Raw genomic sequence first — 14,862 nt, 5'->3', positions numbered from 1 at the left:
CACTTCTGGAAAACTAGCTGCCTCTTTTTATTCTTGAGTGATACTTTTAAGAATAAACAAGCAAGAGCTGCTTTGGGGTCTTTTTTAAGGCCAGTTCATCTGAGTCACTACCTCAGATTTTCTCCTTATAAATGTCCTGTAGCTAACAAAAAAAAAAGGACCACTCGGGTCTGCATTTTAGAAACAGGAAATGTGTCTGTATTGTAAAAGGAGACAGACTGACATGAAGGAGGGCTGTTAGAAAATACTTCAGCCAAAGCCGGGCGGTGGTGGCGCACGCCTTTAATCCCAGCACTCGGGAGGCAGAGCCAGGTGGATCTCTGTGAGTTCGAGGCCAGCCTGGGCTACCAAGTGAGTTCCAGGAAAGGCGCAAAGCTACACAGAGAAACCCTGTCTCGAAAAAAAAAAAAAAAAATACTTCAGCCAGGCCTAGCGGCAAAGGCCCATAATCCCAGCTTCTCAGAGGCAGGAACATCACAAGTTCAAGACCAGCCTGGGTAACTTGGTAAGACCTTGTCTTAAAACAAACTTTTTTTTAAAAATATGGAGTTTGAACCTCCAAAAGGTAGCTGACCGCCATGTTCATTGCAGCATCGTTTAAGTAGCCAAGATGTGGAAACGATAGAGGATAAGTAAGTAAATAAAGACTGTCTCTCTCCCTCTCCCCCTCTCCCTCTCTCTCTGTCTCTCTCTCTCTCTCTCTGTCTCTCTGTCTCTCTCTCTCTCTCTCTCTCTGTCTCTCTCTCTCTCTCTCTCTCTCTCTCTCTCTCACACACACACACACACACACACACACACCCCGCAAAAAAGTTTACATTCAAAATAGGCCTCTGACTTGTCTATGAAGATGATGTCCAGAGAAAATATTATGCAGTATTCTTACACACATCTCTTTAACATGACCTAAACTTCTAAGATTAAGTCAACCACTGCAAAACTTAGAAAGTAGCTACAGCACAGCATTGTTGTCATCCTAACAAACAAGCCAGGAAAGTTGCAAAATGATAGTCGCTATGTTTTCAGTTCACAGTTTTCAGTTTGAGAACTGAAGACACAGGAGAGGGAAATAGAAATTATGGGGAGGGAGAAGCATGGCAGAGAAATAGTTGGAGTAGGGAGATTACATACGAACTGGGTGTGTACAAATGGATTTTCCTGTTACCACGCCCTCAGTACTCAATAACGCCATGTTTTCATTGTATCAGGTATTCTAAATAATAAAAAAGAATATATGTCTAACCTCAAAATAATGGGGTTTGGGGATAGAACTCAGCAATAGAGTGCTCGCCTAGCACATATAAACCCCTAGGTCCAATTCTATCAGGAGAAGAGGAAAGGGAGGGCCTCAGGTCAGGACTGCAGTCCAGCTCTGCCTCTTTTAGGCTGTGCAACTTGAGGCCTATCACTAACCCAACTTGTAGCTCAGTTCTTTGTAAAATGAGTATGATGCTGCTATTCACCTTGGGGCTCTTTTGAGGATTAAATGATTTGACATGTGCCAAGTGTTCCATATCATGTCTGGCATGTAGTAAGAGCTCAATAAATGTTAGCAGCTGTTAAGTTGTTAGGCAATATAAAAACGAAACACCTGCAATGTTACACTGTTCATCTCTGTGACAGGCTCCTGGTATAAACAAAGAAGGATTTATTTAGTTCATGGTTTCATCCTGTCCCTGTAGGGAGGCATGGTGGCTGAAAGAAAGAGCAGCTCACATCATGGAGGCCAGGAAGCAGAGAGAGAATGGTGTGGATGCAGGCTTCCTCCTTTTTCTCTGCTATCCCATTGGGGCTGAGGCATGTTGGTGGTGCCACAGGCATTCAGAGTGGATCTTCCTCCTTCTGTTAATCCTTTCTGGAAATGCCTTCATAGATATACACAGAAGTATGCTTCAATAACCTCCTAGATCTCTCTCAATCCAACCAAGTTGATAATCCAAATGATTCATCTGCCTGTGCTGCACTACAGTTTACAAAACTTTTTTTTTTTTTTGAGACAGGGTCTCTCTGTGTAGCTTTGTGCCTTCCCTGGAACTCACTCTGTAGCCCAGGCTGGCCTCAAACTCACAGAGATCCGCCTGCCTCTGCCTCCCGAGTGTTGGGATTAAAGACGTGCACCACCACTGCCTAGCTACAAAACCTTTTTGCATGTTCACCAGCTGTATGGCCACTTCATGGGCACTGGTTATTCCAGTTACATTATTGCTAACAAGACACCCTCAAAACAGGTAGAAAACAACCCCCATTTATTATGCTAATGACTTCTATGAACCAGGCCCTAAAAAGGGTATAAGAGGAATGACTTCTCTCTGCTTTACAGTGCCCAGGCCACTGCTAATGGAGACCAGAAAGGCCGTTTTAACTGTGAATGTAGCGCCCACTTTCAAGGTGACTTCTCACACCATGGTGGCCTCAGGACAGTAAGCAGACTTCTCACAGGGTTTCTACAGCAGAAGATGTTGCCTTTTATCACCCAGCCTCGGGACACCTCCAAGTGTTATTGCTTCAAGTAGTCACAAGCCTGTGGTTGATATACTGTGCACCCCAATAAACTTATCTGGGGATCAGAGAACAGAACAGCCATAATATTAAACATAGAGGTTAGGCAGTGGTAGCACACACCTTTAATCCTAGCATTCCGGAGGCAGAGATCCGTCTGGATCTCTGAGTTCAAAGCCACACTAGAAACAGCCAGGCATGGTGACTCACGCCTTTAATTCCAGGAAGTGATGGCAGGAAGCAGAAAGGTATATAAGGCATGAGGACCAGGAACTAGAAGCCTGGTTAAGCTTTTAGGCTTTTGAGCAGCAGTTCAGCTGAGATCCATTTGGGTAAGGACTCAGAGGCTTCCAGTCTGAGGAAACAAAATCAGCTGAGGAACTGGCAAAGTGAGGATGTGGCTTGTTCTGTCTCTCTGATCTTCCAGTATTCACTCCAATACCTGGCCCTGGGTTTGTTTTTATTAATAAGACCTAACAATTTGTGCTACATCTGGCGCCCAATGTGGTAAATTCCGTCCTGATATTGGTCAGACAGCAACTTTGTATTGTTTTTCTCACCAACAGAAATCTCTGAAAATGATCCTGATGCTTAATTATGGTTTCATTTGTTCTCCAGGAAAATCTCACCTGGCCATTGTCCAGAGAGTGAACAATGAAGGCGAAGGAGACCCTTTCTATGAGGTGATGGGCATTGTCACACTGGAGGACATCATAGAAGAGATCATCAAGTCAGAGATCCTAGATGAAACTGACCTCTACAGTAAGTGTGTGCCCTTGGCTATTTTCCGGGCTTGGCTAACTTTCCTGGGAGACTCCCAGCAGTGCATCAGTTGGATAGGCAATGTGAAAGGGTGTCAAGGCAAGTCTTGCACTGGTGTGTGCCATCTACCTCTACCCAGTGCTAGCATGGCAAGATATCCTGGTTCAGAGCATCCTGAGTCACTGAGAACATGCTGGCAAAATGTTATCAGAAGGGAACTTTTGTGAACACAGTCAGACTGGGAAAAGATGGCCTATCCTTCAAATGGAAAAAGAAGACTTAGGGGGATACAGTGTGCCCAAGAGAAGGCCCAGGGTTTCCTGTACTGGTTCTTTGTGTGCCTAGAGGCAGAGCCCAGCTCCCCTTGGAACTCCACTCAGACCCAACCACCAGTGAGCAATGAAGACTGTCATGGCATTGCCCTTTGTAAAGGCAAAAACTTAAATGCTCCTTGTCGGATACTGTTCTTGGCCCTCGTGCCTTTTAACAGCTCCTCAAGTTTCCCATTCTCCTTCCTGACCCTGGATCAGGTTCCTGTGTGGCTCCTATTCCTGTTTCTGTCTCTGGGCTCTTCTTCTCCCTGCCCCCCTCAGGAACAATATGGACTTCTCTTTGCAGAGAGTGACAATTTTATGCCCATGGACCTTATCAAAGCTTTGCTTGCCAGCAATACAAGGGCCTGCTTTGTCTATGGAATTGGAATGTTATCTAAATCCATGGGAGTCTCTGGCCAGGAAATGTTTTCTCCTCAGAGTTTCATCTCCTAAGGTAGCAGTCCCCTACCCTTCCTAGGGATAACTCATTTGAGATGAGCAGCCTCAGTTTGCCAGAGCAGTCTTCCAGAAACTGGTTCCTCACAGCGAAAAGCTTCCATACCATATGGCAGTGAAACCTTTGTGCCAAGAAAAGATCAAATACAAAACATGGGCCAGCCCTTAACAAAAATAAGCTGAGTGTCACAGCACGCCCCCTTCAGGGACCTGGTAATGCTGTAGTGAGCATTTTCAAACAAGGCGGAGCTCAGAAAGGATCTCTCCATTCCAGGCTCCCTCCTTTCTCTCTGCTCACCATTCTCGCTCTAGAATTCCCAGGTATCTGAAAGTAAAATGATGAAGACCTTTACCATAAAGTATCAGTAGCTAGTGGCGGGCCAAACGAATACTCTCTTCCTGGGGTATGGATTTAAAGAACCCTAATGCCTCAAACACCCACTGTTAAAATCAAAGTAATAAAGGCAGAGATCGTAGGAATATCTCTACTGGGAAAGATTAATGACATGCTAACAGACACATAAGCAAATACGTCATAAATCAGATGGCTGCTCGCTAGTGAGAGCACAGAAAATGGGTCCTAAATCTCTACTCAATGTTCATTTTCTGGATGAGGCCCTTTCTGGAGGAAAGGTCCAGGGGTTCCCATCCCTGTAAAGTAGCATGATTCCCTAAGAGCCACAAAAAGACAGAGAAGTCCAGAGCACTGTTTCCTCTTATGTGACTGTGACTTCTTACACAGTCCAGACACCTGGGTTGGGATCTCCCCACCTTCTCAAACAGAGCAGAAGTAGTATTGAAGCAGGAGCCAGGTGCCTGCAAAGGCTGAGAGTCCAAGGCAGAGAGCTGTGTAGACGGGAGACCACCCAAAGGCCAGAGAGAAGCCAGCTCCAAAAGAAGAAAGCAAGAGCAGGAGACAAGGGAGCTGCATTCTGGGGACCTGGTTTCCTGCTGTGAGGACACAGTCCGTTGGCTCCTAGTGGACCTGGTCCACTTGTACTACAAGCCCCCTGCAGCCCTGTTGTGTTCCAGGCCAAGTTTGAGAGCAGAGACACACCACTTTCCCGCTCTGTGCAGATGTGGGGTGCGGGGGGGGTGGGGGGGTGGGGGGGGTGGGAGGTGTTAGCACTTTCAACACTGAGGGTTTTTTCCAACACTCATGGAAAGCAAAAGAGAAGTAGTCAAAGTTAACACTTCCTCTACCTATAAAAATTCTATGTATATGTGTATACATATGCATGTATATATGTACATAAATGTGTGTCTCTACATGTATATGCACATGTAGGCTTTTCCTTCTGAAAAGCAAGTTAAAAATAAAAAATATCTATGTATATGTTACCCATATGCATGCATCTATGTACATAAACATGTGTCTCTATATGTGTATACATATGTTGGCTTTTCCTTCTAAAAAGCCGGTTAAAAATAAATGGGAGAAAGTAAGTTTCTCAGTGACTAGGCACATGCCCAGTGTACAGGCTCTGAGGTTCTAGGCGCTGCCTGAGTCCTCATCTGAAGAACCTGCTTTTAGAAAGTGTATATGCATTCTTACTCCTTTCCCTTTCGTTTCCCATGATTGTTTCTCCAAAGAGTCTGGGGAGAAGCAGGAGAATTATGAGTCGTAACAGAGTAACATACCTTAGGTACCATTCACAGCATGGCTTAAGCCCACAGGAAAGGGACTGTGTGAGCCCAGCTCTGCGGAATGGAAGAGGACGGGGGAGAAGCCCCAAACCCCTTAATGTTGAGAACACCAGCAATTCATGTTTGCATGACTTTGTATAAACGCGGCCTTGTTGCCGATTGAGGTCTTGCAATAACTGCATCGGTAGAAAAGCTACTCAGTATCATAGCTCTCTTGTATGGATTAATACAATCCAAAACGTTGCTGCATGGAGAGTCTGCACAGCTATCAGGTCAGGGAACCAGCCCTAGAACTCTGGGCTTAGCTACCTAAGCACAAACAAGAGCGAACCATCTGCTGCCCGCCGTCTCCCACTGGGAGAGAGTTGGTCGTGCCTCCCACAGTTGGCACTGCGGAATGTGTGGGGTCCCAAAGGATCTGTGTAAACCTCCAAAGACAAACAATGATTCTGAGTGTCCTCTTTCTCCTGTGACCCTATAGCTGACAACCGGAAAAAGCAGAGGGTCCCGCACCGGGAGAGGAGGCGCCATGACTTCTCTCTGTTCAAGCTTTCAGACTCGGAGATCAGAGTGAAGATCTCGCCACAGCTGCTTCTCGCCACGCACCGCTTCATGGCCACAGGTAGGACCTGCCCCCGCCCCCAGGTCCTACCCTAGCACTTCTAGTGGAATCTAGAGGAGCACCAGGCACCACATATTTTAGTATCCTCCATCCCCATTCCTATGCGCCCCTGGCACTGAGAGCCACTGCTTGAGGAGGAAGGCTGCCTCCTGTGATGTGGCATGGCAAGCTCCAGGCTCCGTGGCTGTGTTGGTGAGAGGAAGTGAGTGTTCTCCTTTGCACCAGAAAAGAGCTAAGGAAGCCACTGTGGTACCTCCATTTCCTCTGCTTACTTCCTAGCTGGAGCCTGAGGCTAACCGCCATCCTGCTGAGATCTGGGTACCTCAGAACGTTTGTCCCAGAGGGAAAAGTATTATCCTACCAAGAAACAAACCCCCTCCAGGAGTCATTTAGGCCTGTGAACTATGAGTTCATAAAATAGAAAACTCCTGGTACCTTTGGAAAGGAAAAGCAGGTGAAGGATCGAGCTACTTTTTGTGAGGAGGACAGCATCGCCTTTGAACTCTCTGAGTTCGTTCAGCCTGAATTAATATGCTGACCTAGAATCATCAATCCATCACTAAGTTCCATTTTTAGCTAATATAATATATATTTATTGAGGATGTAGTAAGTGCTAGCTAGCACTGTTCCAGGTGCTGAAAAGTGGACCACTATAAAGTAGAGCCTCCTTACAGTAGCGTTCTCAACGTATAATCTTGTTCTGAATAGAAATTTCTTTTAATCACAGACCAATTTCCCAAAGCAAAGCAGCTTTGCCTGCTTAGTATTATACTGCAAGTATCAATATATAATATCTATTAATAGTTAAGTATGATAGATGATATTTTACATTATTGACAACTTATTTAAGTAATTACCTGTCTCCATTAACTTGGGATTTCATTTCATCCAGCAGGTGAATGTTATCCAAATAAGCCAGACTCAATTCTCTGTGTGTTGCTCTACTGTAAAATTAAAGACCTTGTTGTGTCCATGATTTAGTTGTCCAGGTCCAACTCTAAATAAAAACAAGGGGGAAATTCAGAGCAAAACTGACATTTCCCAAATGGTGACCTGGTTTTCCTGAGATGCCAGTGAAGCCACTGGCACATCCCCAAAAGGCATAGTTAGGGAAGGCTCCAGAATGCACACACGGGACTAAAACCCCTCAATCCAAGGGATCTGCAGCACCCCCGACCTACTTAGGGGGCTTGTTCTAGAGGAAACCCCATCACTGCGCTTGCCTCCTCCCAGCTTTTGCTGCTGGGATGGGGGAGGTAGACAAGTGCTGATGTCTGCCATCATCACCATCACCCCCTGCTGCCTTCTAGAAGTGGAGCCCTTCAAGTCTCTATACCTTTCGGAGAAGATCCTGCTCCGGCTACTGAAACACCCCAATGTGATCCAGGAGCTGAAGTTTGATGAGAGAAACAAGAAAGCCCCCGAACATTACCTCTACCAGCGCAGCCGCCCTGTGGACTATTTTGTGCTGCTTTTACAGGTGAGTGGCAAGGTCAGGGAACTTCCAACAGCAAGAGGATGGCATCTGCCGGGTGAAGGGGAATGGCCGTGGGTGTCCATCAGTGTAAGATGCCTAAAGAACAAGGCCAGTGGGGTAGGCATCCTGCATTGCACACAGGAAAGCCACGGGCATCTAAGAGTGGTATCCTGGGAGCTGTAGTTTCTCTGATGGTCTTTCACCTGAGCACTCAAGCATGTTTGTGGGACAGTGAGAAGTGTGTATGTTCAGTAAAGGCATTCTGCTTTGAATGGGAAGGGCCCTGTGGAATCCTGATACTTCTGGGTATCTACTTGGGTATCCCCCACGGCCACCTGGGATGTAGATGATTCTTGCTAAAACCTCTCTTCTGTTGAGCTGAATCTCAGCACCTCTGGCATACATGCTGGTCCTTGCTCTGCCTCCTGGAGCACGTGGAACACATTCATTCACTGTGCCACACTTCATTCCTTGTGGTTCCCTGAAACATCTCTCTCTAAAGAGGACCAGGAAAGGAGACAGTGACTGAGTGAAAGAAATCATCACCTCCCCAGGACTTTCATAAAGATACTTACCTGCCCTGGATATCTGAACAGGCCTGTCTTAAGTAGGTATCAAAGCTGGGCATGGTTTCACATGTCTGTAATCCCAGCACTCAAGAAGCAGAGGCAGGAGGATAGCTGTGAGTTTTAGGACAATCTGATCTACATACTGGGTTTGGGGTATACAGAGCCACTTGGCAAGATTCCATCTCAAAATTAATTAAGTAATTAAATAGAAGTAACTGTCCGGCATGGTTCCCCGGAGCACAGCTGTGCCCTGTCCCTGCCTCTACCGTGAGCTCTGTCACTGGCTCTGTGTCTCTTCCCAGCAGAGTGATGGGTTTAAGATCTCAGTAAAGATCACACTAAGTTAGAAATAGCCTCTGTTTGTTACAGTCCACTTCAGCCTGTCCTTCTAGACACTGTGATTTGTCTCATATAGATCATCTCAAATAACTTCAATAAAATGATTGTTCTTCCCCTGCCCCCTAAAAATGGGGTCACTTTCTTCACTGTTAGAAATTGAGATGGATCCTGTTACATTGTTTATATAATGCAAGGACACATTCAGTCTTTCATCTTATGCTTAACAAAAGGTTTTCAAACAGAGCTGAAGGGGATAAAACGTGGTAGAAAGAAGGTAGGCTCAGGAGTTAGAAAGATTTGCCTTTAAAATTTCATTGTTTCCATTTGCTAACAAACCTTGGCTAAGCCAAGTTGACCTCTCTGAGCCTGAATCAATGCATCTGTCAACTGGACATAAAAACGTTACATACTCAGTGGAGCTCAGGGCTGACAGTGAGCATCCACAAGATACACATAACAGTATCGGATGTATAGATGGAGCTATACACTCTCGTATTGATTATCACTGTCACCGACGATAAGTTCAACAAGATCAGATTCTATCTCATCCAGACTTGGAAATGGTCTCATCTGAGAGTAAGTCACTGAAGCTCTTCACAGGGCTCTGGTTTAGCTGGTGCTTTAGACCTGTGTGTCTGGAAAGCTTGGTTATTCATGAGTCGGTGCTACTCCAGGATTGATGAAGCAGTGAATTCACTGCAAAGGACTTCTCAAGTGGGAGGTTCTGTTTCTGTACTGTAAATCAGGGCAGAATTAACACAGCCCTGTGATAATATGATCTGCTTGTCATACACAGAGAAGCACATTGTGTTTGAGTGGATACAAGACCCGCAAGTGCTCGCCACAGCCTCAGTACACTCCTTACACTCCTTCTTTCTCCAGGGTAAAGTGGAAGTGGAGGTTGGTAAGGAAGGCCTTCGCTTTGAGAACGGAGCCTTCACCTACTTACACTCCTTCTTTCTCCAGGGTAAAGTGGAAGTGGAGGTTGGTAAGGAAGGCCTTCGCTTTGAGAATGGAGCCTTCACCTACTACGGTGTTCCAGCCATCATGACCACAGCTTGCTCAGGTATTCCAGTTCCCGAGCCGGAGTTTACCAGGGAAAGCAATGAGATCAGCAAGAAAAACCTAGGCCTAATTCATGACTCTCCTTTTGATTCCTGTTAAAGACCCTCCAAGTAAGCTGTTTAACTTCCTTGGCTCTGGTTGCCTTCAGGCCAAAGGGACATAAATATAACTCTCCATTCAGATTTTGTTTAGCTTTAAAAATAAGAAGAAGCCGGGTGGTGGTGGTGCACACCTTTAATCCCAGCACTCGGGAGGCAGAGGCAGGCGGATCTCTGTGAGTTCGAGGCCAGCCTGGGCTACAGAGTGAGATCCAGGAAAGGCGCAAAGCTACACAGAGAAACCCTGTCTCGAAAAAACAAAAACAAAAACAAAAAAATAATAAGAGGAAGAAAATTGAGTTGGGAGGGGGAAAAAGCAATCACATAGCAAGTGTTTGTGATGGAGAATGTATTCTTCAGTATGAAAAGATAAGTCGTTGCGCTTTTTACCCCTCTTCCTTACCCTCCTGTTTGATTGCCTGATTTCTGCAGGGTTAATTGGTGCTGGGGTGGAGTGGAAGTGGAGATTTCCATAAGAAGTTATGTTTTCTGAATTACTTCTGAAACCCACTGCATCCTTCTGTCCTTAGATAATGACGTGCGGAAGGTTGGAAGTCTGGCTGGATCCTCTGTCTTTCGTATGTATCTCTCAAATCCCTTCCTCACCTTCCCCATCATGGCTCTGCCTCAGCCCACTTTGGGAACCTGAACCAAGCTATTTGAACATGGGCTAACACAAAATGCTGGCCGCCTCTGTATAATGCTCTGCCAAGAACATTGCCTCCCACCAGGTACCCACAGAGCACGGAGGCTTAAGTTTTGTGTGTCTGAAATGCGTGTTTGTAGCTTCTCTGTTCACACACAAGTGACGAATGTAAGTAGAGGAGGGTAGGTGTGTGGTGTGGCTGGGGGCACCATGAGTTGCCACCCGCTGGGGAGTGCAGGCAGTTGATCTGTGTGCTCTGGTATGGGTTCGGCCTTCCTTTCACTGCAGTGATAATTCACCCCTGCCCTTTACCTGGAGTGCTATGATTTTGTCTGTGGTGTTTGTCCTCAGGGAAAAGTGACTGTGACATTCAGTGTTGTAAATCAAGGCTGGCGCAATCTGCTACTTAGCTGCTGCTCTTTCCTTGCTCACACCCTCTCTGTCGGTGAGGAGGTGGCTGCCAGCTGGCCGTGCATGCTGCCTGGGGTGGGGGCTGGCACAGGGCTGATGGCTGACTTGATCTGCCCTTCCGTGCTGTACCTTCTTGTTGTGCAGAGTTTGTTTGTGTGTAGAAGGCATGGCTTCCGTTGTGACGTAAATGTGATCCAGACAGAATTTTCTCTAGGTTTCCTTTAGATTCATTAGTTCAATTTTGCACTGCGGTGGCCACTTTCATAGCAAATGGGATATTTCCGGTCATCATAGAAAATATTTGACATAGTGTCTTATACTGGAATTTATCAGAGGACTTTGGAGCTTGCTGTCCCAAGAACAGAGCAAGGTAGATGTCACTTCAGAATGAGAAAACGGGGCTGGCCATATAGAACAGTGGTCAAGTAGCTGTCTAGCATGGGCAATGCCCTGAGTTCAAATTTCAGCACCACAAAAATAGATAAATGAATAGGGTATTAATTAAATTTTTAATAAGAAAAGATAAAGAAATAACATGTTCCATATCATCCAGCCAGTTGATGACTTACCTAGATAGGGCCACTCCTGTGTCATGACTAGTTCTCACAGCACAATGAAGAGATTTTTAGGTCCGTGTTTGAGAATGCAATGGCTATATGGAAATGATAGAGTAATTTACCATGTCATTTTACTTCCTAGCCCACCAGATGGCTGAAATGAACTCTTAAGTATCTGTTCTACCCACAGGGATATGTAGAACTTGAGTAAGGAGATCTGTTAAGGAAAGAAAAAGAAAAGAAAGGAAGGAAGTAATATGGTATGGTATTTATGTCAGCCAATGACTGTCAAGCAAGGTTGATAAAAGAGGCACCAGTACTCTGTATAGAGAGTTGAACAGGTGAGAGACAGTTTCTAGGACCAGGGAACCCTTCATTCTCACAAGGAGGTGCCCAGGCATCACCCTACAGACTGCTCCTAGCACTCTAAGATGCTGCATAGAGATGCTGACTCTGTTCTAGCTCTTAAAAGGGACTGTGAGAAAAGAAAAAAAGAGCTTCAGAAGTCTTCCCACGTGTCCCTCCACTTCATATGACTTTGTTTAAAGAGGGCCAACAAGATGGCTCAGCAGGGAGGGACACTTGCTGCTGAGTCTGATGGCTGAGTTTGGTCCCTGGAGTCCTCATTGGAAAAGGAGATCACTGACTTTCACCCACATGCTGTAACACACACACACACCCACTCACCCACTACACATACACACAAATCAATAAATATAAAAACAGTTTCAAGTAAGAAGATGTTATCTGGCTTCCTCTGATTCTAGTTCTCTCAAAAAGCCTTCAATTTTTTTATTTTTATTTTTTTAATTTTTTGGGGTTTTTTTTTGAGACAAGATTTGTCTGTGTAGCTTTGCTCCTTTCCTAGAACTCGCTCTGTAGACCAGGCTGGCCTCGAACTCACAGAGATCCGCCTGGCTCTGCCTCCCGAGTGCTGGGATTAAAGGTGTGCGCCACCACCGCCCGGCAAGCCTTCAATTTTATCAGTGAAAAAAGAGTAAGCTGATAATAGTTGTCTTTTTTCTTCATATTTTATTCATTTTTTTAAGTTAACGCATAAAGTAATGGGTTATCATGGCCTCTTCATATCCATGAGTCATTATACTTTGTATTCAATTTAAAGGAAACATTAAATTCTCTTTCCTTTCCCATGCTTCTGAACCTTTGTGCATGTTCAGGAAAGATAAATATCATTGGCCAGTAGTGGGAAAGAGATGTTGTCCATCCTCCATCAAATTCTTCCTCCTGAGTGAAGTGTGGAGCAAGTGCTAAGTTCCCCTGGGCCCCAAGGTTGTTCCCTAAGTGGTGCTGAAGTCAAGGTTCAGAGGCACCCAGCTCCACCTTTTTTTTTCTTTTGGTTTTTCGAGACAGAGTTCCTCTGTGTAGCTCTGCGCATATCCTGGAACTCACTCTGTAGCCCAGGTTGGCCTCGAACTCACAGAGATCTGCCTGCCTCTGCCTCCCGGGTGCTGGTATTAAAGGCATGCGCCACCACACGGCTCCAGCTCCCCTTTACTAGCCAAGAACGTAGTTGGCAGTGGAGCTTGAGTCTAAACCAGAGAGCAGGAAACTCTTGTAGGACTTTGATCTAGCAGACTGCAGCGTAGTCAGTCATTGAAGTTGAGGATGCATTTGTGGGGACACCTGTGACCTGTGCCTCAGGGTTGAACTTGATGTTACAAAGAATTCTCTCAGATGTTCCTGAATATGGCACGGGGAGCACAATCCACACTCTATCCACCACCACCCCTTTTTGAGACAGGGTCTCATGATGTAGCCTGACTAGCCTAGAACTTGCTATGTAGACCAAAATGCACAAAGATCGGTGTATCTTTGTCTCCTGAATGCGGGAGTTAAAGGCATGCCACTGTGCCCAGGTCACACTCTATTCTTTATCTTGATTTTGATTTGCCAGGAATCCAGGAGTCCATGATGAGGGAGCCTGGGTTTCTAGCGGAGCCTCACGTGAGCTCAGGTAGAACAGGAGCGTACAGCGGTTTGCAGTAGGGAGAACAAGCCTGAGATCTGCTTAGTAGAGTCGACATTTAATTTAGGAAGAACTGGAGACTGGGGACTCTTACGCCAGTGTGTCTCAGAACAGAGGCCGGTTCAAACACTCACTAACATCCTATAGCAGATAGGTTCAAAACAAAACAAAAACAAACAAAAAAATCCTCCTTTTCGCCTGCATGGATAAGTAATTTCAGATCAAATCTGTGATACGGAAGAGAAAGCTACAGAAGCTGCCTGTTTCACTGGTTCAGCCTACAGATCAGTTTCACTTGGGTCCTGGGAGGGGATACTGAGAACGGTCAGCTAAGACAGACAGACATCCTATGTAGAGCAGTGCATCAGAATTAACATGAGGAAAGAACTGGAGTCCTGCACAATCTGAGTGATGGCTGCCACCATCTCTGACTCTAGAGAAAGAGAAAGGGGGAGAGAAAAGAGAAGAAAAGAAAGGTGTCTTGGGACACTTGTGATTTCTAGAAAGTAACTGTGACTTGATTCATAAAATTGACTCACAGTTGAACTAGAAACCTGCCCTGCCTTTGCCCGAAGCCTCTAGCCATGCACAGCTCCTCACCAGCACTGTGCCATAGTAGAGCATTACCTGGTAGCCCAGGCAGGATCCAGCCTCCTAGCAGATGCCCTCACAGGAGCATGCACCTGGCTTCCTGGCCTCTGAATGTCTACCCAAAGGCTCTCCTGTATGAGCAGGCTAGCTGAGACAACTGGGAGAGAGCAGAGGGCATGGGACAGTGCTGGGCTCTAGCAGATTTGCTAACTTGAGGTGGGCACCCTCCAAGGGCACTGACTGGCATCTGTGATTCCCACTGAGATTATTGCCTATCCTTTCAGGAGACCTTCGGTGAAGTTCATTTTATTTTGTCTCTCTGGAGAGTGACTTCATAAACACGCAATTCCTGCGCTTTCTGAAACAAGGTTTAGTTTTTGCCAAGAAATGTGATATTGTGAAGAACCAGGAACAGATTGTCTCACCCATTTTGCTCTTTGTCTCTCTTCTTTTGTGTTTATCTTCTCCTTTGCTACTCACATATCCTTGGCCCCCGACTCTTTAGTGCCCGTCTCTGTGTCTCGTACCTTCGCCTTCAGCAGAGGGGACTCTCTGGCGGGCTCCCCAGGTAAACATGCATGAGTATCTCGGGTCTCTGTAGATCCAGCTGGGTTAGCAGGAGGCCTCTGATCTCCCTCACTGTCCTGCATGAGAACTGGTCTCCACCCACAGGCACTCCAATGACTGAGGCATAGTGCACCGCACAAGTAACACTCGTTTGCATAGTGAGCTGGTTCAGCAGCATCAGTTAGGAATTTTCCTGCCAGGATATATCGTGTATACGCACGCAATAATGGTTGAGGTGAGGAGTCGTGTGAGTTCTTC

General features: G+C 45.9%; 1 protein-coding gene across 1 annotated transcript in view; it reads left to right on the top strand.

The window, feature by feature from the left end:
- Cnnm1 (cyclin and CBS domain divalent metal cation transport mediator 1) overlaps nt 1-14,862 on the top strand; it is a 56,472-nt gene that overhangs the window by 20,658 nt on the left and 20,952 nt on the right. The window contains exons 2-6 of the mRNA XM_059257807.1: nt 3,115-3,258; nt 6,157-6,297; nt 7,608-7,777; nt 9,649-9,748; nt 10,376-10,423. Coding sequence (XP_059113790.1) covers nt 3,115-3,258; nt 6,157-6,297; nt 7,608-7,777; nt 9,649-9,748; nt 10,376-10,423 — 603 coding nt within the window. The remainder of the gene's footprint in view (nt 1-3,114; nt 3,259-6,156; nt 6,298-7,607; nt 7,778-9,648; nt 9,749-10,375; nt 10,424-14,862) is intronic.

This window comes from Peromyscus eremicus, chromosome 1 (genome assembly GCF_949786415.1).
Source record: "Peromyscus eremicus chromosome 1, PerEre_H2_v1, whole genome shotgun sequence".
Taxonomy (NCBI): domain Eukaryota; kingdom Metazoa; phylum Chordata; class Mammalia; order Rodentia; family Cricetidae; genus Peromyscus; species Peromyscus eremicus.
Note: the sequence above shows the minus strand (reverse complement) of the source record. Positions and strands in the feature narration are given on the sequence as shown.